The sequence below is a fragment of the Toxotes jaculatrix genome, chromosome 17 (assembly GCF_017976425.1).
Source record: "Toxotes jaculatrix isolate fToxJac2 chromosome 17, fToxJac2.pri, whole genome shotgun sequence".
NCBI lineage: Eukaryota > Metazoa > Chordata > Actinopteri > Toxotidae > Toxotes > Toxotes jaculatrix.
In genome coordinates, this window is record NC_054410.1 from 18,617,512 (window position 1) to 18,641,909 (window position 24,398).

Here is a 24,398-nt window from a genome sequence, read left to right on the forward strand (position 1 = left end):
TGGTTGTGTTCATCCTCTGTAATCTCCCTGTGAAGCGGAGTATGAAGCGGAGTATGAACCGGAGGGGGTGTGTCTGGGTGGGAACCAGCTCCAAAATAAAAATCACGTGTTGGCTCGAGCTTTTCAATTGTCTAGAAACACCGCCCTCCTGCGGAGCATGGTAGTATGGCAAAAATAACAGCAACTCAGGACTGAACCATTCACTTGACAACACAGAGATGCATCGCGGATTTTAAAAAAATATGGCGGAAATATCTCTAAAGCCTTAATATGATTTGATTGATAAAACCGCAATTTTACGAAACACAAATACCGACATGTGTAACATGAGAGAAATGTTTGTAATATTTATGAGGATTGTTTTGTTCCCCGTGCACTGAGAGACTGTGGTGCGGTCCAATAGTATTGAAGGCAAAGCTGAAAAACGGGTTGTTTTCACTGAGGGGGAAGAAGCGTCGCTGTTATTAGCCGTTGCAGCACCGATTTAAAAAAAAAAAAAACGGTTGTAACATTTGTTTTATATCTGGTTGGTTTTCAGACAGCGTCTTTCTTAGCTCGCCATGGCTCTGTGCGGGGGTGTCGGAGCCATGGCTTTGCCCAGCGAGCTTATCGTCCATATATTCTCCTTTCTGTCCGACCGAGACAAGCTCCGGGCCTCGGCCGTGTGTTCACGATGGAGGGAGTGTCTCTTCTACCCCGCGCTGTGGACCGAGCTCAAACTGCGCATAGGCGGTGGGTGTAACGGCGGCGGCTCCAGCTCCGAGGAGACCCCAAGGCTGGAGTTCCTCATGCGGAAGTTCGGTTCTTTCGTGCGGGAGCTGCAGCTGGAACTCGCACCGGTGGAAGGCTACCTCAGCCCCCTCAACAACGACCCGTCGTCCACCAGGATGGACCAACCTCCCGGTCCCGATAGCGACCCGCAACTCTCCGAGCGATGGAGAGACGCCATGGCCACCTATTTGGACCAGGTGTTGTGTGTGTTCACCAGCATCCGCAACAACAGGTAACGCCACATTTGCCTCAGGACATTTTTTTCTGAGTGTTTATTTTTAAACAGTTTGAGGAATTCACATGACACATTCTGTTTTTGTTGAAATGTCTCAGTATTTGGTTCGTCGCAGTAAGCTAGCAGCTAGCTAGCTTAGCTATAAACAAACCCTGACATTAGGAGTTACGTAATCAGGTCATGTCTTTGCGGTGGAGCTAGTAGCTAGCGTTACCTTTATGTGTCTGAAGACACTGTTAAAATAATAGCATTGTACCTCATTTTATATTAATTGCCGTCAGAAATAATGCATGTGTAATGTATGCTTCAGTGTCACTGCACGTCAAGTCAAATGCACGTCTGCGTTTCTTTTGTTGCCAGTTCTATTTTCCATGTTACTTTGGTCTCTCCGTACCACCAGATACAATGCAGAACTGGTGGTAGCCAGAGAAGGCTTTGTTGGCTGTGACTTGCTGATATCAGCACTGACACACACATATACAGTGTATGTGTGTATATATTTAGCTCTGGTATGTCGTTGGTTATTGTAGGATGTAATCACTAATGAGGTACATAGATAAAATTTGGCCACTTGGACAGTTTCTGATGTGGTAGTTGCTTTTATGTACAACTTTACTGAATGTCAAGATTCCTGATTTCAGTGCAGAACCTTCTATAATAGCTTCTCCCACTTTCTCTATTATTCTCTACAGTGCTTTGTAGTATTGAAATAGCAGCCATCCAAAGCTTTGCAGGCCATGTCTTCGTTCTGCTGAGGGGGCTGAAACCATTTCTGTTGTCTGAATCCTTCTTATTGAGCAGTTTCCATTGAAAAGTGACAATATTGGCTACATTCAGTTGTCACTATGTGTGTCAGTGCTCATCATCAGCAACTGACGTTGCTTAATTTTTGAGTGTGGTGTTCATGGACAATATTGTTTCACCAGAAATAAAGTATCAAGTCAGGGAAACGTTTTCATTTCTTTCTTAGAAAGCTACTGTCAACTTACAGTCTAGAAACTTAACAAGGTTATATAGGTTGGTTCACAACGGTCAATATAAAACAAAATATGTTGTTTTTTGTATACTAAAAGATGCGGTGAACATCAGAATTTAGTACATAGTGTGGAGTAGTAGATTATGGTTTGGAACTGGGATCTAGTCTTTACTGAAACTCAAAGAGTTCTATAAACAAACCAGCAAATACAAAATCTCAACTGGGTGAGTAGTTTTAATAATGGGTCATAATAAAACATGCCATACTCAGCTATGGATGTTATGTGGTATTTCAGTGTTACTCAGGAACAGTTCAAACCAACTGACCATTGATCAGGACAAATCACTCAACAGCTGCCATATCTGACTTCAGCTCTCATGTTAAGAAGCTGTCTGTGTTCCTTTCAATACCTTGGTCCAACTCTACTGGTACTGGTACAGTTTCAAAATAATGAAAAGAGATAATTTACTGTTCTTTTATTAGCGGTTTTGCACACAAAGTAGCTGCACACAAGTCTTTTAAGTTTCACTGCAGAGGCATTTTGTGAAACTTAGCTCTCAGCTGATTTACAGGAAGTGGGCTGCATCAAAGACAATATAAACAGTACCTAATAGGTAGACCTATGTCATGTGTTACTGCATGGCACACATGTGGTTGATAATCCTTTCCCACAACTTACAGTGCTGATCTTCTGAACGGCAATGTCAAAACAGATGCAGACTGCCTTCAGAAGAAGGTAATTGGGTGCATTTTGGCCTATGCTTACCTTGACTGCTTTTCAAAGCCTCAGCTTTTGGCATATAGACTGCTGCTTGATTGTTGCCAATCTATTTTGGGTATAGGGATGGAAAGGGCTCTAGGCAGCAGGGCAGCTATAATTCTGTGCAGACAACTCAGCAATACACAGAACCAGGGCTAGATTAAATTGAACAAGATGGCCACAGTTTGCCTTATGAAGTTGTTTGGATTGGAAGTGGTTACACATGACTTCTTGTATAGCTGCTGTTGCCTCTGCTGTTGAAAATTACCAGGCATCCCTTATGCGTGATAAAACCAGATACACAGCTAGCACCAGTAATGGCTTAAACAAATGTTGACAGAACAAACAGATGATAATGAAACCGTTCTCTTCAGATAATTGCTGCATTGTAGGGGATGTTATATGACTGTGTTTGATTCCCTGTCAAGTCGGTAAGTTAAGGATACAGACAATAATTTAATGGGCTGTAATTGTTTTTTATGAGTCAGATGTTTGATAAATGACTCCACATGGAAGATGCTATGTTTCTGTAGATAGAGCTTTTTATTTCCTTTCTGTCTTTCTAACATTGTCTCTCTCTCATTCTCTAGGAACCTGCAGAAGCTGAGTCTGTATGGAGACACCTGTATTCTCCAGCAGGAGGGACTATTAGACAGCTCTAACCTGCACCAAATTCACCAGGGGGACAAAAAGATCAATGAGTAAGCACACTCGACATAGAAGATATTTTCTGTAGAATGTCAGACATGGTTAGATGCAGTAGTTATTTCTATCCAGATAACGCCCTTTATATAAGACTGCAATATGGTATTATTTTCGTGACTGATTGATCACTGAGCATGGTTTGACAAAACAATGGCTATTGTCTTTAGCCACTGACATTTAGTGCTGCTTATGTGGGAGTATTACTTACAAAATGGCACTGTTGGACCCCTTGTTGAATTGAAAGCAGTGTGTCGTTTGATTTCTCAGAATGGTAATTAATTTACAAAGTGGGTAGATGTTCACAAGACAGTTTGACATCATTCAGTTAAAGGGCCTGCAGCATCTCCAGCATCAGCACAGCACGCCGTGTGTCTGCATCAAACACACACTCACTGTGTGTGGCCAGCGTTCTGTCAGCAAACTGCTGATATACTGTTGTCTAGACTGCTAAGGTGCAGACTCTGTGGATCACAGCCACTGAAGAGAGAGGGATTGTTTAGAGGCTGGGAGCTGCAAATGATGATGTCATGTTTTTAAAATAATTCAGTACGCCACAGTCTGCTAACATGCTAATTAGCAGATATTGACCCTAATAGAACATTTTTTAGAAGCTGTGGTCAAATCTTAAGTTATCTTCATGCCATGCTTCGAGTCTGAGGACTTAACCCTGTTGTTGGCATCAGTGTTATCTCAGTATGGACTTTGTTTGGTGTAATTTTACTTCTGTGATATTGCTTCACGTACAAGTCCATGCATATATTAAAACGCTATTTCACAACTGTTTTCAGCATACGCAGATTGTTGGCTGTTTACAGATGATTGCCACTTTCTTTTCCACATCACAGTACTTCTCATTCATAGCAACCAGTGTGGGTTTGTTTTGCAACTCGGTGGTAGCAAAGTGGGTGGCATTGTGATGTCAGTGCATACCTTCTGTGTTTTGCTTTGTAGGACAGGTCTGATGAAATGTAATTGAGCCCACTAGCCTGCATGTAGAGTAATTGTTTCAGCTGAATTATATAGGTTCAAGGCAGTAGTGTTCTTTTTGATTTCATATGTCTTACTTTCTTATATAAAAGCATAAAAATATTACATTTTCTCAGTGTTATTAGTGTTACTTTCTCTTGGCAGAAATCTATATCCCAGTCATGTTTTTCTTTCTTCACCCACAGCGTTTATTTTCAAGATAAAATTTATATTAGCTTTCATTTGAACTGGCATGAACAGGTCTCAGTGCTTTTAAAAAGAGCCTTGAAGGAAGCTGCGGTTATGTTGGTGAAGTGAGTTTAAGCTCATTTTCTTACTGCCTGTGTTCATTAACCCGTCCCCTCTGCTCTCTGCAGAATCCAGCAGTTGTTCATGGAGTTGTTGTCTAACAGCAGACAGCTGAAGTGGTTGTCCTGTAGCTTCATGCTTGGTCTGGTGACTCCCTGCTCCTTAGCTTGCCTGTCAAATCCTTCAGCTGAGACCTTGCAGCACCTCAGTTTACTGGACCACCAGCTAGGTATGTATTTGGTAAATCACAAGCCTGGTATATACTACATGACTGAATAATCCCTTCAAAGTTCAAAATTTGCAGCAAGAAAAGCACCTTACAGTATTTTTGTACATGTCACCTTTCTTGGATTGTCCTCAGGCCCCCTCATCTCACCATCAGAGTTAGATCGGCTCTCTAATCTTAATTCTCTGGCTCTGGATTTCTCTGACTTGACATCTGAGCTTTGCGGTCTGCTGGCATCTCCACGCCGAACTCCACTGCATCGCCTCTCCCTGCTGCTCAACGGCGCTGCCCTGGAGTTCAAACCATTAGAAGGGACAGCTACAGAGGACGACTGGAAGGCGCTGGTAATGCAACAACTGCCCGTGATTGTCTCTGTTCTAGGAGCTCTATTTGATGACAAGATGTGAGTGATTGTTGAAATTCTCTAATAAACCTCGAATACATCACTCCCCAGGTTCGTGTGAGTGCCAACCTGCGAGTGTACATCATGGCCCTGGAGGTCGACAGCTCAGAACTCCTCAGGGTCCTAAAACCTAGCCTTCCTCTAGAGCGCCTCCACCTGGACAGTTACAGCACGCTGGTGACTGATGCCACATTGGAGCTCATCTCTCAGCAGTACAACAAAACGCTGACTCACTTCCTGCTCCTGAGGGATGACCCCGACTTCCCTGACCTCAGTGTCAATCGAAACGAAGACCCGTTGGTCCTCTTGGCATGGAGATGTACTCAGCTGGCTGTTCTGGTGATACATGGTGAGTCCTGCTTGTTGTTTCAGGGATACACAGTATGTTGGCTTCATGGTCATTCTGGTCTGTGCTGGCTCTGCTTATGATGGAACACAATAATAGTTGTAGTAGTTGTATAGTCTCTAAACTGGTTCAGGCTTGGTTGGGTTGATCTGAGGAAACTGGAACTTCCCAGAATTGATGTGCTGCTTTCAATGGCATCATTAATTGTAGGTGTGGTAACTATAAATAGATATTGAGGCCAATCATTTAAACTGCATTAATGGTTTTTTTGGCCATGTGGGGGCAGTACAGGAAGATGTAAACAACACTAAAATGTTATTAGATGTTGTTATATCTAGCAAACAGTTTTACACATCCGGCAGATATAGAGCAGCATTTGCATTCGTATGGAACCAAACAATAAAACTGGTGGTTATAATCTAGGGGCTTGGTTACACTACGAGTGACACATGGTCATTTCATCCATTGTCAGTGTAACAGATTTGATTCAATTAATATTTCTGTTTAGTCAGCGCTTGCCTTCAACAACTGCCACTTTATCCTACAGATGCTGAGTGTGTGTGTGTGTGTGTGTGGAATAAGATCAAAGATCTATCTGAGCTCATACATAAATAAAAGGAGCTGATAAATAAAAAGAATAATGCCATCATCATATCATGATTTATGTAGTCATGGTTTGTAGCCAATGGTATGTTGAGTGTAAAGCTGTATATCTTACTATTAGTCCTTGATATTGCCAAGATAAGTCCAACCTCCCTCACCCCACCTTCTCTGTAGGTTACACTGTGTGGTCCCACAACTTAGTGGCCATCTCTCGGCTGCGAGGCTCCAGTCTCCGCATCCTGACTGTCTCTGAGGAGAGCATCGACTTTGACCCGGACCAGTCAGTGTGCATGGAAGGCGATCCGGTCCATAACCTGGTCAAGGAGGTATCCCTGGGCCTCGGCCGCGTCTGGCACCCTTGCCTGGATTCTGGCCTGGTTTTGTCCGAACCCACCCAGCACTTCCACCGCGAGCTGCACGCCTTCAGCATGGGCATGTAGGCAAGGATGGAATATCCAACACATCACAGCCTAAACTGTGTCAAGACCAGGCCAGACCCACCAGGTCCAAGTCAGCTCAGACTTCCTAACCAGACCAAAAGCAGACCCAAGTGAGAAATCTAAACCAGATCTTAAAACAATCTATAAAGTAAATTCATGTGAACTGATGTGAGCTGATGGTTTTTATTTTAGTTTTATTTTTTGTGCTTCTTTCACAGGGGTTTTAGCACACAATTCTGACCCTTTTCCAACAGATTCCCTGTTTTCTTGCTTTGCCATTTGATCATCTGGTTACTGGTGACTTGGAAAACAGATTCAGTCTTTGATCTTTTAAATAAATTGTGCAATTAAGAATATCCAATTAAAACGGAATAATTAAAATTTAATTTTGAAGGAAGACCAATCCGTGATCGCTGATCACAGACAAGACTTGAGTCATAAGAGTTTTTAATTCGTCTGCTAAAATGGGTCATCCACTTCTTGTCTGGCATGGCCCTGTCTGGTCTGGTCTTGCCCACAACAAGTATTCAGAGCTCAGTTTCTCTCCTTCACCTTAATAACCTCCAGAGCCTCTGTATAATGTAACCTTGATTTGTTTTTGTTTTTTTTTTCTTTTTTATTTAACTGTTTTCCATCTCTCCCTGCTGTGTATAATCTCGTTTTTCCTGTGTGGTAGTTCCCTTGCCTGTATAGGCTTTGTATGTATTTAAATACAGATATATTATTATCCTGCTCACAGCTAGAACAGGACAGGCAGGTGGGTTGAGTAATGGACAGGTGGAATTGGAGTGGGGGGCGGGTATTCTGACACAAGCTTCTAGCTTTAGTTGTGAAACTAGTTTTCTTTACAAAAAAAATCCTGTGCTCTGTGTCGGTCTGTCTGTCTGCTCCAGTCTAGCGAAAGTTGGAGTTTGTAAACTAACCGATCAATCACTTCCTGGGTAACACAACCTTCGCTGCTTCTTTTGTTGCTCTGAGAGAGCACCTTGTGCACTTGTCCACTAGTTTGAGAGCCTTGCCAGCAGGGTGGGAATCTCCAGTGTGAAACGGCTGACTGTGGCTGGTCAGTTTTAATGCAGTTTTCAGCAACAGCCATGTCAGTGCCATGACTCAGATCATCCTTAAGTGAGTGGCATTTCAACGCCGAATGGTTTTACTAAGGGTTTTGAGCACCTTACCGATGGTGTTGTGGAGAATATTGTTACGTGCTTGCCGCCAGCACACTTCCCACCCTGCTCACTTGTCGACTTTTTGGGAAACCTCACTAGTCGACTGAATAGGGAGCCTCGTCTTCCGACTGACATTCAGAGCCAAACTATGAAAATTCAGCCCATCACAGTACAGCACACCACTACTGTGTTTTGTTTTGTTTTGATCTGTAGTGTGCTGGTAGTAAATCATTGCATCTTTCTTTCTATATTCAGGATGAATATAGCTGCCTTTGCTCTCCTCTAGAGGTCAAAACATCTAGTATCACTGGTTCCAGAGCCTCTTTATATTGAAATGTCAAGTCATCAAGTCAAAGGAAAGGAGAGGAGTGTGCGTTATAATATGAAGGGCTCTGAGATAAAAAAAAAATCTTCAAGTACTTCTGTATATAGAGGAAATAGGTTTTCACTTCATATGCCATATATATCCGTGTTTTGAGATATCTCTGACTACTTCCAAAGGCCATGCTAAAACAGCACCAGTATTCTGTAGACAAAGCGTCCTAGGGTGGCAAATACCAAACCCAGGTTTTGCAGTCAATCTAGCAGTACTGTAGGTAGGAACCGGTTTCTCTCAGTGGTGGAGTTATTGTTTTGGAGTAAAACATTTAATGATTAAGAACAGGGAAAAGAAAAGGATGCACTGAATGTAACTTAACTCTCATTCTGTCGGCCAGTCAGTCAGGTTTTTTGTTTTTTTTTATTGAAGGCTCACTATATAGTTATATTTGCTGCAGAACTTTGGCAGATTTATATCTTGCCAACAGTCAGGGTTGCTAAATAAATGAGTTTGGACATTGTAGGTTCCACTGACAGCCAAGACTGCTTTGTTTTTTCCTCGAGAAATGGCACCTACAGCACAACGTGGTTTTGGGTCGTTTGTGGCGAAAAGTTTTCTCTGTCAGTCTCAGGTAGGCTTTTAACATCACTATGACCACAACCGTGGTGGTGATGATGTCGCGTAGGGTGTGTGAAACAATCAGATAATGTGAGAAATGGTCTTTTTTTTTTATTTAATTTCCTCTTGAGTCACAGTTGCCTTGGAAACAGCCCCTTGTTTTCTGGATGCAGTTGTCGCTGTTATTGATGATGTTGTTTATCTTGCCATCTGATGAACCCTCACTCCGCCTTGGTTGGAGGGTCAGCAAACCTAATCATACATTTGTTTTCAAAGATTTAGGTTGATAAAGGCTAAAGAATGGCAAAACCAGTCTGCTCATTGCACATTTTATATCTCCAGTAGATGCTGTGGGGGCCAGAGAGTGGCCGTGGAGCGGTAGAAATCCATCCTGTCGATAGAGGACCTGCTGGGCCCAATTAATGTCTGAACTGAATGCAGTCAGTCTTCTTGGGTGAAACGATTTCTGTCTGGCACAGTGGATCTTGTCTGGCTGTGCAGCTGGCTTGTTCTTCAGGCATTCATTAACGAGGGTGAAAGCATGACTCTCTTTTATTGTCCAGTTCTATCCTTTTAAAAAATCACTGAGTGAATGCGTTTGCTCTAGTAATGAAATAAATGTTATCTAGGCTCTGTGGAAGTGCTAGCATGTCATGCTTGTGGCTCAAGCCAGGCATTGTTGACAAAATGTCTCATGCAACATCATTTTGAGTATCACCAGAAGATAACTGGGCCTAGTATGGTTCCATGTGATGCTCCAATGTTGTGACTGCTGAGTGGTTATGACAACTGTGGTGCACTGCTGTCTTATGAAAGCATTTCCTGAGCTGAGTTGGGATTTTAACTGGTGGATCAAAGGTAGGGTGGGCTAAAGGGCACCTACCATTCATGAGTAAATGCTGTCAGCTGGCTATTGTTAGGAAAGTCACCCTCCCAAGTGACTACAGTGCATCAGTTCAGTCTGAGGTCAGGGCAATGGCATTGTAGACTGTGAAGGTTCATATCAAGGTCTCTAGTTTACGTGGTTGACTTGTGATAATTATTATTTTTTTCCACGGGCTGATATGGAACCAGAATTACACAGCATGCCAGCACTTTGCATGGTTCAGAATGAATTGGTCCTGGTAATGGGCCTGTGGTTACCAAATGTTTGCTCGTCTGTTAAGGGACCTTGATGGTTTAGCCATGATAATCTCTCCAGTCCTTGGTCCATATCTCAGGATGAATGCACTTTGGTACCAAGAGTTCCTTTTAAGGATGTCTGTGGCTGTGTATATAGATCTGTACTCTCATATTCAGAGGGGAGAGCAATACCAACATAACACATTCAGACCAAAATATGTTGGTTTTATCTTATCTTCCTCCTCCCCTCTTCTTATTTATCCTCTCATCCCTCATTTTATAGCTCAAGTTTGTTTCTTTATAGGTTTGTGTTTTGTATAGTCATCAGCTGATAAGGAGGGCAGTCACGGCAATGTTCTAGTAGAATGTAACATCAGGCTAGATAGTCATCTCAGCTAAGCAAATTGACGTTTACCAGCAACCGATATTAACAAGCTGAATTTCCAGAGTCCATCCCCACCCACCACGAGTGGTTCCTGTCTTCTCAAGTCTCCATGTTATTGGCTCCACACTAGAAGTCAGATTTCACTGTTTGGGCAGTCCAGTGGAGCCCTTATGGCAGTGTTTCTGCCTGTAATAAACTGAAACTATGTGGAGGCCCTCTGACAACTTCTTTGTCAAAAGTTGATGGTTTGACTATTTGTGATTAAAATGGAATTATTTTAGGAACCTATAGGCTGCAAACGCAGGGGGGGGACAGAGATTATGTAGATAATACACATGAGAGCAGTAAGGCATTGCAGAACGATGTCTTTTTAAATATTGTTTCTGCTATTTTTGGGGGTTTTTTTTTTTCTTTTCGCCAAAACACACCAAAATTTTAGTGAAGACGGCATGGAAAGAACTCAGTGTTGTCCCTGCTAAGAGCGAAGAGGCGAGACAAAGCTCTGCCAGTGAGGCAAAGCCGACAGGCAAATTACTTTACACTCAGATAGGGTTTGACACATTAGGAGACGAACACGGTCACAGTATGGCATAGCATTTAGAAAAATACTGTCAGTGGAAAAACGACCTGTCCCTGGTCCCTGTGTGTCATCACTAAAATAGCTAAATATTGAGCCACCTTGTGCCTGAAAGCCTCTGGAGTCTCACTGCTTTTCAAACCTTTGCTCTCTCCAAGTTATTGGCTTTGTGATGTATGTATGTTAGTTGTTGCTGTGATTGTTAGTTCACTCTTTAGGGAAGCAGCATTATGAGCTACAGTAGGTAGAGGTTTCAGCACGTGTTTTAATTTTTCTTGGAGCGTGCCTGTATCTTCATGTAAGACTTTCAAGTGTATCCAGTAGAAACGTGTGAATAAGAAGTTATGAATGTATGTGTGTATGAACAGGTTATCAGCAGTGCAGCCATTGTATGTTTCCTGCATGCATGTGTGTGTGTGTATTTAATTGGGGTTTGGGGGGGAGTTGTTCATGTTCAGCAGTGTAGTCTTATCACTTCTCCTGCAGCAGGAAACAGGAACAGAAATCGTTCGTTCTCAGGGTACAATCGGTTTTCAAAAAGAGGAGTAGGACGGAAAGTAACAATAGCTCAGGCCTCTAGCTCACTCATTTGAATATTAGGAGTCACTGGATCTGTTCTCCTCCCTTGATGTGTTTTAAGCTGCCAAAGACCACAGTGGAACAAACTTAACCCAGACACAAGTCTATCTGAAGTGCCCGCACACACACACACTGGCAGGAGGCTGGTCCAGTATTCTTCTCTCCTCTACGCCTCCTTCTAGTACTTTCTCTTCTGTTATTTCTTTCTTCTTCCCTTCCTCCACGTGGTTCCACTCCACTCCTGGTTTCTTCCACTGACTACCACCACTCCATGCTTGTGTGTCCAAACTGCGCTGGACTAGATGAAATGTTAACACTCTCGTTCTGTAATTGGAGCGAACAACGACCAAAGCAGACCTGTGCGCAAAGGTTTGGCTAATGTTGTGTTAGTGGCTGCACCCTGCGTTCACTAATTCAGAATTTCACACTTGCTATATAGAAGGTGTGTTATGAAAGCCACAGTTGAACATTCCTGTCCAACATATGTTACTTGGTAAGGGTGAGCAGCATTATTGCACAACTTGTGGCCAAATTCCTGAATCTCTGAATCTACAGCGCATGTTGCTGTGGCATGACAGAGCAAAGTAAGGCCTCCTCTCTTGTCCAGTGCAGTGCAGTTCTGCACTGTCAGAGGCTTAAGCAGAGCTGTCTGGAGTTGGACTGTGTCCACAACATTTACTCACCACCATATTTCCTCCCCTTTCCCCTTCTCTCCATCACCTGTTTCACTGTGAGGAGTGAGTGAATGTAAAACTAAAGGCGAGGAGGGCGAGGAGTTTGGTTCAATCTCAGAACGGGTCAGGGACCAAACACTCCCTCAGATGCTTCCACAAGCTACGTTGTAGCTTCCCAACTGGGACAAAGGCCACTGTGCCTGACGTGACATGTTGTATGGCCCTGCCAGCCTGTGGCCAAGGTCAGATTTGACAGGGGAGTGTTTCGTCCTGGGCTGTAAAGATTTGCTGCTAGAGATCTGCTAGAAACAGGACATTCCACTTAGGGGGTCGCTCAGGCCATCTGACTAGCAAACAGTTCACTACGTGGCCGGTGTCTGCATGGAAGTTAGACTCTTTTTTTCACTTTTGAATGGTCAGTTTTTGGAGGGGTCGGGCGTGCAACGAGTACTGACAGTCACACCAGATGACCAGCTGGTCTGAGCAGAGTGGAGGTGTGAGAACATTTAGAAGTGTTTTTTTGTTTTTGTTTTTTTTTTTTTAAGTGTGTCGCTATTTCAAAGGTCAACTGTGTTTCTAATGTGTGTTTTTCTGCGATGCCAAGCTTTGCTTTCACTGGATGCTTCAGCGTCCTGAGGCCATTTAAGGACCTTTTGTGTCCGGTACACAAAAGGTCACAAGTGAAAGCACTCCACACTGACTGTGCTAAATATAAGGACTAGCTGCTCTTCCCATAAAATCAGTTGGCTTCACTCATTGAATCAATCTTCCAGTAAAAAAAAACCAAAAAAAAACCATCACAACGCGGTAAGAGTAGCATAGTCTGTATGTTTAGTTCACACGTAAACACACGCAGAAGTCACAGTACATATTCAGTATGGATACACAGGGACACCTGGAGTCTGAGCTGGACTTATTTATACACCATATGCAGACGGACGTTTGTGTATAACTATACTGTGTTAACACAGAAAGACTGATTGACACACAGCTAGCAGAGCCTTATTGTGAAAGCGTTCTGCCATTAAAATGACAGGTGTGAAGGCTCTAGAGGGGAAATGGGGTGTCAGTTATTCAGGAGACCATTACCAGCAGTTACTGTACATTCATGTGGTTGCAGCCAGTTCGAACAGCCCTTTTAACTTGTTTAAGTTTTTGTTTTGTTTTTTGTTTTTTCTTTGATCTTTATATGCATTCATAGAGAAATCCTGGAAGATAGCAGGGCCCCTGTGGCCTGATGGGTAATTGAATCCACAGAGCTGGCCTCTAATGTAGTCCATCTGAGACAGTTGGCCTTGACAGCTTATTAAAACTGTGTCGTGATCACAGAACTGTAGATATACAGGGATCTGGGTTTATCTGTCCTACCGGGCCCATATACAAAGATACTTCTTGATACATCAGTGCTAATACTTCATAGCCAATACCGATCCCATTGACATGGACCGAAGTGTGTGTGTGTGTGTTATTTTAGTACCAAAGCAGCAGAGCAGACTGTGTCAGATCTGCATCAGTCTATACACAGGCCACAGACAGACACACATCAGACATGACCAGTTTCATTTCCACTTTAGCTGTTGCTCAGATTCGATGCCAGCTCGAGAGTTTGTGATCTCGACTCTCAGGATGCTGGCAGTGTTTTGGAAAGTAAACTTAAAAATAGCTGTAGAAAAGAGGTTGTATGATGGTTCTGGGCCTAAAACCTTCCCTAAACAAGATTCAGGGAACGGTTCAATGTTTCTGAAAGGATTACCATGAAGAGACAGGGTTTCCTCATCACAATGTGAGATTTCAGACTCTTCCTGTCTGTTTTATTTTTTTAAATCTAAATGCTAAGACCATAGACTATTACCAGTACATGCAAGACTGAACACAGGGCTGGACTCAGGCAGCAATGTGAAGAATCTGATTAACATCCTGATACATGTTTGTGTTGCGTGGAGAAAAACACTGGATGTGCATTGTACTGGTATAAAATCAGTCCTGTGTATCAGATATAGATAGATGTGTATGAGGCTACTTATAATCTCAGTGAAAGGGAGTTTCACACAGAGCGAGGCCGTTTGCAACTGGCCACACTGAGAACTAAAGAGGAAGTTTGGATTCTCCAGTTTTCACTTTTAGCCATAGCTGACACTAAAACTGTTTTTCCAGCCAGCGTATGATGATGATCCCGGCGTGACTGGAACATTAAGGGTATCGTCATGTACTTGCTTCTCTGTAGTTCTAGAGAAGAAACAGCAAAATGGCACTTGATAGCATAACCTGGCCAAAGTCTGTCAGTAGCGCCTGTCTATATCAAGGACCTGATAGATATTCATGCTCAGTGTCAGCCAACTATCTTCATTTAGATCTCAGCTACTGTGGCTCTGATGTTTCTGGCCTGTAAACAAAGTCTTTCTTGTCAAGTCTGGAGAGCCAAACCTCCTAATTAGCCAGGCAGGCAGGCCTGCTGCCCAGTCCAGCCTCACAACTATGCAAGAGGAATGCATATAATCCACGCTCTTTTTTTTTTTTTTCAGTTTTTTTAAAATATATATATATATTTTGTTTTTCTTTTCCTCACTGTCACGCAGTAGAAATGAAGACGTAATCTAATAAGAACTTGCAATGACAATACTTGGCCTTATGATGATTTCTGAAATCTTATCATTTAGTTTTAAGATCTTTTGATTCTGGTCAGCCAACCCAGCGACAGCAGCGGTGACGGCGGGCTCACTCTTGGTCTCTGTGAGACTGGCTAGACGGCCCCAGTTTTATCGTGGTACGAATGTTGTGCATTTGTTTAAAATCAGGACAGTTTGCAATAACAGCAGTCTTACTAGTGGCCACAAAGGAGCACAAGCAGTGCTGACAGCGCCCGGCTGCGTCTTTAGAAAACCATAGAGGAAGAAATATAAACTATATAAATAGATATATAAACTCACATAGTGCATATTTGTATAGGTATCAACAATGCATTACCGTGGTATACTCTTATGCAACACATGTCCGGGTTCAATTTATGAACATGAAGTATATTATGAAATCACACAGACTTTGTAAATCAGAAGCTATGTTGTTGTGTGTTTTTTGCAAAAATGGTTTTACCATCCTTAATGTTGAATATTCTGAGCGTTATGTTCCTGTGTGATTGTGTTTGTTAAAGTGAGCACATAGCAGTGGGTTTTACCTTCTTTCTGTAAGCAGGGAACCAGACATAACCCAAAATGCAGCTGGACCAGATTTCAAATACATCTTATTATCTTTCTAAAACGTTCAAATCTGATCTGTACACCGCTTTGAAAATATCCAAGTGTAGTTTCTAACTTTCCCCTGCATGCTTCAGAGAGAACTAGGTGTAGTTCCAGATGATTGGTTACTCAACAGCATGGATTATGATTTGTTATGACCAAGCAAAGACAAGTTTTACCACAAAAAGTCCCCTCTGGTGTCCATGTGAAAAAGCATTTTGGTGGTGAATCTGGCTGATCCTTGATGAATTTAAAAACTGAAATCATATGAAACGGATGTGAAATCTTCCCAGCTGTTTATTGGATTTAGTCTGCAGGCAAAGAGTCCTCTCCAGCTGAGAGGACAGATTGTATCAATGAGAACAGTGTTGATCCATGGTGCTGTTGTGGAGAAGAGGGAGGACACGTTACAAACCTCCATGTAAAACCTTGTGACTGACAGATGGCATACACTTGAGGGGTCAACCTGCCGAACGTTGATCGGAATCAATGTTGAATGAATGCTTCTCTTCTTTTAGTCAGTGAATAAAAGCATTAAAAAAGCTTCAATTGTCTTATTGTTTCCCTGCTGTTTTCACTTTCAGCAGCTCTCTGGGTTTACACCAGAAATTCCCAGACCTCAGTCAGACTGACACTAATAAACTGTTTGTATGGCTGAGTCAACAAACAGATCAATAAATTGATCTATGAGAGCTTTAGAGATAATACATAAAAACAAGGTCACTAATGGAGGTGAAATAAAACAGGATGTACTAGATCAGTGTACTACTCCAGGGCACACATGGAAAGACCGTGGAGTAGCTGAGCTAAATTGGAACAAATACAAATGATAATCTGGTTAAATAAATAAAACTCCACAGAAAGTACCTCCCAGCATCCTTAACCCAACGTGCTTAACACCATGTGCTGCAAATTGTGAGCACAAGAAGTCAACCTAACTAAAAATAATAAGAGATGAAACCACCAGCCTCAGTCACTCCAAGTAGGAGTCATGTGAGTCTTGATCAAACGTAGGCCAAACATACAAAGAGACCAAGCCCAAATATCAACAGTTCCAGGATTGGTGTTCCTTATATGCAAAAATATATTTAATATCAGTTAATGTCAAACTGAAAAGGACTAACACCCTAGATTTTACCTCAGGAGAAACAATCACAGTTTAACTAAAACACACTAAATACGCACTGCTATAAAACAGAGATAAACACGACACCTCGCGTATCGTTCAGCTACAGAAACACACTCTGTCACAGGGAGGGCAGTAGAGGAGGAGGGAACACTAAAATGAGCTCTTCTCGCTCCAGAAGGGCTTCGGTAACACATCCCGACACTGCACTGCAGGGCTTTCCCTCGAGTGAAGAAGCAACATGAAACACTTGCAAATGAGATTCAACCACTGTCGCCATGACAACGTAACAGTGGGAAAATATAGGGAAATTTGTTGGTTGGTGATGAGCAGAGGGAGATGAGGTGGGTTGAAGAGAAAAAGATACTGAAAGACTGAGCCAGAGGAGACAGAGCAGCAACAAAAAAGGAAGAATGGTACATATACATATACCAACATAATACAAATATCAGATGTTTAACTGTAACCATCCCACTGGTTTACCATTCAATCCAGCCACATTCAGGTTTAATAAGAAACAAGGCTTTTCACTCCTCAAATGGAAGATTTACACTCGAGTGACAGATTCTGGTGGCACCACGGACACATGGTGCTTGTAAAACTGGTTGAAAAACATGGAAGCCATGGATAAGAATAAGGGTGATGGAGGAAATAACTTCACCTAATTTTCTCGTAACTCTTTCACAACCAGTCAACGCCCCAATGATCATTACAATGTAATTAGATGAGTCACAAAATGCTAACAGGATTTGTCTGCTTGCAGTGTGAGGCTTGTAACTGAATTGCAATTATTCTGTTACCTACAGGTACAGCTGACCTGAGTTCAGACCAGGCTGCTGAATCCACGCTGCGATTTCTGAAGAGAGGCACAGTTTAACGTGCACAGTTGGATGTAACCGACAGGAACGATCGCGCTGTGGATGTTTGACATTCATATTTTCACCACAACACACACACATGCAGGCACATGCCGACAAAACAGGGAAACTCAGTGGCTAATTTTAGTTTGTTTTCTGCTTTGTTCAGAGCTCAGACAAAGAGCTTGTTCAGGCCTGGATAATGAGACTATAAGATTAGAGTGTCTGTGTTACACAATTAAGCTGAAACAATTACAGATTTGTGTGGGTCCTCCACTTACCAGACAAACAACAAACCGGGCAAGATTGAATAATTCAAAGTATTTTTCTTTCATCCTCAGCTGAATGAAACACTGACGGAAATGGGGTTTTAGAAGTTGTGTAATAGTTCACAGCGACTTTAATATATTTGCAGGTGTCGATTGTCCTGTTGATCAGTGCCAAAGATACAGATTCACTGAGGTGTGTCGGACACTTGAGTGAAAGAAAACAAATCATGCTGATACTGTTGCAACCTTTATTCTCTAATGCAAATCACTTAAAGACACTAGATGTCTTTTTAAAAGTAAAGTTTTAAGTTTGTATATTTCCTTTGACAAAAAGAGGACACCTTCTTTTCTTGTTTTGCTGATACAAGTTGCAACATCAAGAGCTGCTAAAATTTGCTTTTAATTTGTCCTACTCTAAACGAGGGCACATTTCCCAGAATCCCACAATTTAATTATCTAGAAGGATTTAGGGTTAAACAAAAGATCTGGTTTAGGTTTTGAGGCTGTGAGTTTGCAGTTGTTTGTCACAAATGTAGATAAATGAAACTATGTGTTCAAATGCAGCAACAAAAGAAATGTGTGAAATGTTATTTAGGGTGGATTTCCCTTTAATGTCGTTATCTTAATGTGCATAATGTGACTTCAGCTTGTAGGCTCCTTTGCACACACTCTGCCACAATGCATTTAGTACACACAAGAAATCATTTCTGGTTGTGAAGCACTGTACACACACACAGAGAGAAGATAATGTAGCAGAATAAAGCCGATGAATCATCAGTGAAACAGCAGAAATCCAGCAGTGCCACATGCCGATGTGAACCAGGAAATCAGCTGCGGTTTGATGCTTGGTTCCGACTTTGATATGCAAGAGCTGCAAGAGCAAGGCACAAAGAGGTTTTCTTTTCAATGCTGGACTCACAATTCAGAGCTGGTGTTCCCTGTTGAAAAGTCACAGGCAGGCACACAGAACCTGGCTGTCAGGAGAATAAAGAGCATCTGTGCACTGATGCAGGCAAAATAAAACAAATGAACACTTTCTTTGCTCCTGTTCTAAATACAATCTCAGTAGATACATATTTTTAAAATCTCTGAAAACATGGAGGTGTAACTTCTAAGGCCAGTTACCATGTTTCTTGATGTTAAAAATATAAATGTCATTATATAAATTGTCATTTAATGTTGTTTAAGTAGTTAAATACAAGGTACAAGTTATACCACTGTCATTCCTGGGGAAGCAGCAGGTGCACCCTGAGGAGTTCTGAGTACCTTAAAAACAGTCCAGGAGCTTCGGGAGAAGGTCATAATTTAATGTGTCTTTATATTGCAATTTTACACCAATGCTTTTATGACATTATGTTACATGTGCTTAGTTTCCTTTTGGTTATTCATCAAAGGGATTCTAAAATAAGATTAAAGCATGTAGCAACATGTTGCTACAGTAGGTACAGTCTTGTTCACTTTTGTAAGAAACATTGTGAAAATCTTCAGGTAATGATAACGTGCACAGACGTAAACATCACTTTAAACTTCAATTTTAAAGAATCACTTTCAGTAGAAAACAGGGCTGCTTGGATGGACATCCTTGAGCAGCAGGTGGCGGCAATGCACCACAACGTCGCAAGTAAGCAGCAGTTTAAAACAGAGGAAGAAGAAGAAGAGAAATAAGCGCCAGCAGTCATAGAAGAAGAAGGAACACGTGATTCGCGCTAACTGGAAGCAAGATGGCGGTGGTGGTGCGGAGCTTGCAAGACCAGCTCGAAAAAGCCAAGGAAAGCTTGAAACATGTGGACGATAATATTCGTAAATTAACCGGGCGTGATCCTAATGAATCAAGGTGAGAACAAAACCCAAGTGGATATTTTGCTTTTGGCATATTTTAGCTACAAGCTAACCAACTTGCTAGCTTGCAAACGACAAGGCTAGCATGAGTCGGTTAGCTAGCTAGCAAACATTACCTCCTGCTTAGTCTTCTTCTAGGTGAACCTACAATTATGTCCAAAATGATGAATTGGCCACACAGAAGTAATAAATAAACCTGGAGTGAATAATTAGTCTTAATATTGGAGAGGAATGTCAATTTTATTTGGTCAGTCATTGCTCGGCCTGGTAATAGGCGTCGTCTGAGAGTCACCGTAGAGGTGCCTGTTTGATAATGCCAAACGGCTCCGCCTCTCACAAAGAAACGAAGTCATTACATTGAAAAAAATAACATTTACTTTAATTATCTGATGTGAGTTATACGATCGACGGGGTTTGTTTTTGTGTTGTCCTCGTTTCCTGTCGTGTGTGCAGGCCGGGCCAGATCCGCCGGCTGGGCGGACCCATGGCAGGCGTCGGAGGAGGTAGAGGCAGAGGAATCAACCTGCTCAGGTAAAGCTGTGCTCTAGATGGATAAATGCAACTAATTTTATGTTCATTCACATTTCGACAGACTCAGTAGGTACTCTGGGGAGGAATGCAAGCCTTGGAAAATGCACCCAGAAGACGAGCCTTATTTATAAATGTGTTATTTAATTTAAAAATGTGTCTATTAACAGGCGTAGTCTCTCAGACATGGGAAGCGGCGGCCCCCCTGCCAAGCAGAGGGACATCGAAGGAGCCCTGCTGAGGTAAGATCTTGATGGGTGGGGGGGTGTTTGATTGGTGTCATGTTGTTGCTTTATGGTTATTTTTGTACTTTTTCTGACAGATGTGAGAATAGCAGTTGCTGTGTTTGCATTGATTGTGAAGTGTCTGTTTGTCATCGGTTTCTTATCTTGTTCATGTGCGTTTGCAGGCTGGCGGGGGATCAGAGGGCCAGGAGAGATGCGCGTCACGACAGCGACGCCGAGGATGATGACGATGTCAAAAAGGTACAGAGAAAGAGTTTGTCTCTTCTGAGAAATGTGTGCTGCTCTGTTTGAAGTGCAGCTTGTGGAAAAATAGTTGAGCAGGTGACTTTGTTGGTTTAGTTCAAACATTGGTCACAAAAAGTATTTTAAATTTCATTTCAGACATTTCACATTTGTCATTAATTTCACATATAAAAACACCTCTTAGTATTTTGCTGCCTATTGTTAATTGTTAAAGTCCGATGTATTTACATGTAGTGTTCTGGTGAAAGTCAGATAGGCTTAACAGACTGGTTTGTTCTCTCCTTCCCTCAGCCGGCGTTGCAGTCGTCTGTAGTAGCTACCTCCAAGGAGCGAACACGCCGAGATCTCATTCAAGATCAGACCATGGATGAGAAGGGCAAACAGAGGTAGGCCAGCACGAGGCTTGAGCATACAGATGTCTATTTAAATTTGATGAGGAATGTGTAATGGGATCAGATTAGTTAAATTGCACCTTCAAGTAGTGAAAATGAGACGCTGAGAGTTGAAAGTGATCGTGTGTTCGTGTTTTCTTGGTCAGGAATCGGCGTATGTTCGGCCTGCTGATGGGGACCCTGCAAAAATTCAAACAGGAGTCCAACGTTTCTTCAGACAAGGTGAGGAGATCTGTCCAGTTTCAGTAGTGAACTGTTGAGCTGACCACGGAGTTAATGTGTGTGCGTTGATTTTAAAAATGATAAGTAATGTGTTTATGCAGGGTCACAATGCTAGAAAAATGTTTTATTGTATTTTTTCTTTGTTTTGTAAAGAACTAATTTAGTATTTGGGATATTGAGGACATTTTAAAGTTCTGATTTTCAATTGCTGACGCAAAGTATTTACACAATAAGTTGGAAAAGCAGGCAACCATTGAGTTCAACAGCTGTATTTATGTTTTTATTTGATTTTTTTTCTCATCTTAAACCTGTTTCTGTCCATTTTGTGTTTTCGCCTCCCACAGCAAAAGCGACGTTCAGAGATTGAGCAAAAGCTCGAGGTTCAGGCTGAGGCAGAGAGAAAGAAGGTGGAGAATGAAAAGAGGGAGCTGTTTGAGGAGAGGAGAGCCAAACAGACTGAGCTGAGACTGCTGGAACAGAAAGTCGAACTAGCTCAGCTGGTAAGAAACTACTTTAAACACCATTTGAACAGCCAAAGACAACAGTTTGTTTCTTGAGTGCCTCTGACAGATTGTTTCCACTTGCATGGGAATACATGGTTAAGAAAATGATTGCATAGTTACAGTATCCACTCTGGTGTGAAACATGCTGACCTGAATAGAGACGCAGTGTTCAGCTTTGTGTCTGTATTATGGTCATTACCATACCCCTGAAACCCAGGGGGCTTTTCTACCCTTTCTTTCCTTTCAGTCCAGGTAGTTAGTATTTTAAAGTTATTGTATTATTAGAAGAAAAGGTGGATGCAAAAGCAACCGGTGGAAAAGAAAATAAGATTCATGTCAGTGGTAGCAAACATATTTAACTGTAACTTGGTAATGTAGCATATAAAACAGATGAGTCAAAGAAAGTTTGTATCCTGCCAGAGTTTTATATAACACTTCCCTTTTATCCATCTACAGCAAGAGGAGTGGACCAGCCACAATAATCGCCTGGTGAAATACATCCGCACTAAGACAAAGCCTCACATCTTCTATTTGCCTGGAAAAATGTGCTCCGCAACACAGAAACTCCTTGACGACTCCACCAAGAAACTAAATGGTCAGTAGGGCTCTTGTTATGGCAGCGTCTCAGCTTCATTACACTTTGATAGATGTTATCCAGTCACAGGTCCGTGTGAGTGTATATTTAATCAGCCTGTAATTTGTGGATCTTTGTCTCCGGACAGCTGTGTTTGAGGAGAGGCGTGAGGCTTTTGCCGAACACCTCAGCAAGATGGAGTCCCGCCCCCGGCGACAGCCAAACCGTGACCAGGACGGCAACACAGCGGCAACAGGGACGGACCACCCAGCCGAGGGTAAGCCAGCAGGTCAGGTAGTCAAGGTGACAGGTAACAAGGGGGATGCAGACATGGAGGAAGAGGAGGAGGAAGATGAGGAGGAGGAGAGGGAAAAGGAGGGGGATAGAAAGGTGATAGAGAAGGATGAGGGGGAGGAGAGGGAGGAAGAGGAGATGGAAGGGTTGAAGAAGGTAGATGAAGAGGAGGAGAGGATGGAGTTCAGTGAGGAGGGTAGTGAGGAGAAGAAGGAGGGAGAGGGGGGAGTTAAGGGCAGAGAGGAGCAGAAGGAAAAGGGAGATAAGGAGGCAAGTCCAGGGTCAGAGGAGATGGAGGTTGAGCAGGAGCAGGAGGTCAGGAGAAAGGTAGAGGTGGGAGAAACAGATAGTAAACAGGGGCCGGCAGAGCTCCAAAATGAAAGGACCCAAGACACCAAGTCCTCTGAACCAACCATAACCAGCCAAGAAGTACCAGACACCAGTCAGCAGCCCCAGTCCAGTCCCACTGCAGTGGAACCCACAGTACAGTCCTCTGAGACCCAGGGGGCTTTTCCCACCCCAGAACCACAAACAACCCTTCCTGCTCCTGGGCAGGATTTCATCATCCCTGGCCTTGAGGTCCAGGACTCGGCAGTTGAGAGCCAGGCTGCAGAAGGGAAATCAGGGGACGAAGTCCCACAAAAACTGCCTGATTTCCAGGAGGTCCCCAGCACTACCCCTGCACCGTCCAAGGAGGACGAGGACAGTGGGAGAGGGAGGAAGAAGGAAAAGGAGCCAAAGAAGGCCCGCAGTCATAGTAACAGCTCCTCCTCCTCGTCCTCTGGCTCATCCTCCAGCGGAAGCTCCTCCTCTTCCTCCGGATCCAGCCGCTCCTCTTCATCGTCATCATCATCCTCATCCTCGTCGTCCAACAGCAGCAGCCGAAGTCGCAGCCGAGACAGCAGTAAGCGCAAGAGGAGGCCATCGGATAGAGGCAGGGACAGGAAGAAAGGAGAAGACAGAAGTCATCGTAAGAGAGGAGGGAGTAGCGGAGGAGGAAGGGACTCGAAGGGATCAAAAGAGAGGAGGAAGAGGAGGAGCGAGGAAGGAAGGGCCAGGTCGTCCCGGAGCGATAGGGAGCATAAGGATAGAGACAGGAAGGACAAGAGGCGCTAATCCGGTTCTTACTCAGCCTCTATATGATCATTTGGCAACCATAGGAAAACACAGAGGGAAAATAAACCTCCAGCTTTTAGTGACAAATAAGATCACAGAAGTTTTAAACTGGTATTAAATGCCACATTTTTCACATAAAGGCCCTTTATGTTTTAACATAAGAGGATGTTTCTTAACATAGGGATTTAGAAGCAGTGTCCAAATTCATTTGAATCAGTGAACAGCTGGTCATCATATTTTCCTCCATTTAATTGGCAAAAGAAATGTAAACTGGACTTTGTAGTCACAGTGGTGCATGTGGCAGGGCTGCTCCTGGTGGGAGACATTCATTTCAGTCCTGTCGTTTTCAATCCAAATGATTTATCTTCGGCCTGACATTTGGGTTGAACAAAGGTCTTTGTGGCACTACTACTACTACTACTACTATAAGATGGTGTTGAATGTTTGTTTTCTATTTTTTCATCCCAATCATAATGCCATAGACAGGGGTATTGATGGTTATGGTAGCAGTGACCATTAACATACAGTAGTTGTGTTTTCAAGTTGATGTGATGATGCTGTTAATCCCCATTTATCTCCACTGTTTGATCAATGTCAAGGCCCTTGTACCTTCATCACATGGGTACATGTGTGATCTGCTCAAATACTGTTTTTGAAACTTTTTTTTTTTTTTTTTTTGTACCAACTGATAATCTGCTTCAAAATAAAGGTGAGGTATTAGTGGAAATGTTTGTGGCTCCAATTTATCTATTTTCATTAATAATCAAACTGCTG

At 42.7% G+C, this 24,398-nt stretch overlaps 2 protein-coding genes across 2 annotated transcripts; both read left to right on the forward strand.

Moving 5' to 3' along the window:
- Window positions 1-449: 449 nt before the first annotated feature.
- Window positions 450-15,965, forward strand: LOC121196813 (F-box only protein 33). The gene is made up of 6 exons (XM_041059947.1): window positions 450-1,003; window positions 3,333-3,443; window positions 4,791-4,951; window positions 5,084-5,292; window positions 5,403-5,700; window positions 6,475-15,965. The coding sequence occupies exons 1-6, from the start codon at window positions 561-563 to the stop codon at window positions 6,738-6,740; spliced, it is 1,488 nt and encodes a 495-aa protein (XP_040915881.1). The 5' UTR covers window positions 450-560; the 3' UTR covers window positions 6,741-15,965.
- Window positions 15,966-19,356: 3,391 nt separating this feature from the next.
- On the forward strand, window positions 19,357-24,351 carry pnn (pinin, desmosome associated protein). Its single transcript, XM_041059945.1, has 9 exons — window positions 19,357-19,502; window positions 19,961-20,038; window positions 20,206-20,277; window positions 20,445-20,520; window positions 20,815-20,909; window positions 21,062-21,137; window positions 21,482-21,637; window positions 22,097-22,235; window positions 22,363-24,351. Exons 1-9 carry the CDS (start codon window positions 19,390-19,392, stop codon window positions 23,622-23,624), a joined length of 2,067 nt encoding a protein of 688 aa, XP_040915879.1. The 5' UTR covers window positions 19,357-19,389; the 3' UTR covers window positions 23,625-24,351.
- The last annotated feature ends 47 nt before the right edge of the window (window positions 24,352-24,398 follow it).

What these genes read in the sequence shown, in the direction of transcription:
- LOC121196813 (XM_041059947.1), top strand. Translation starts at nt 561, where the DNA reads ATGGCTCTGTGCGGGGGTGTCGGAGCCATGGCTTTGCCCAGCGAGCTT. An exon ending in ACCAGCATCCGCAACAACAG is followed by an intron (nt 1,004 to 3,332) that starts GTAACGCCACAT and finishes CTCATTCTCTAG; the next exon opens with GAACCTGCAGAAGCTGAGTC. An exon ending in TTTACTGGACCACCAGCTAG is followed by an intron (nt 4,952 to 5,083) that starts GTATGTATTTGG and finishes GATTGTCCTCAG; the next exon opens with GCCCCCTCATCTCACCATCA.
- pnn (XM_041059945.1), top strand. Translation starts at nt 19,390, where the DNA reads ATGGCGGTGGTGGTGCGGAGCTTGCAAGACCAGCTCGAAAAAGCCAAG. An exon ending in ATCGAAGGAGCCCTGCTGAG is followed by an intron (nt 20,278 to 20,444) that starts GTAAGATCTTGA and finishes GTGCGTTTGCAG; the next exon opens with GCTGGCGGGGGATCAGAGGG. An exon ending in GATGAGAAGGGCAAACAGAG is followed by an intron (nt 20,910 to 21,061) that starts GTAGGCCAGCAC and finishes TTTCTTGGTCAG; the next exon opens with GAATCGGCGTATGTTCGGCC.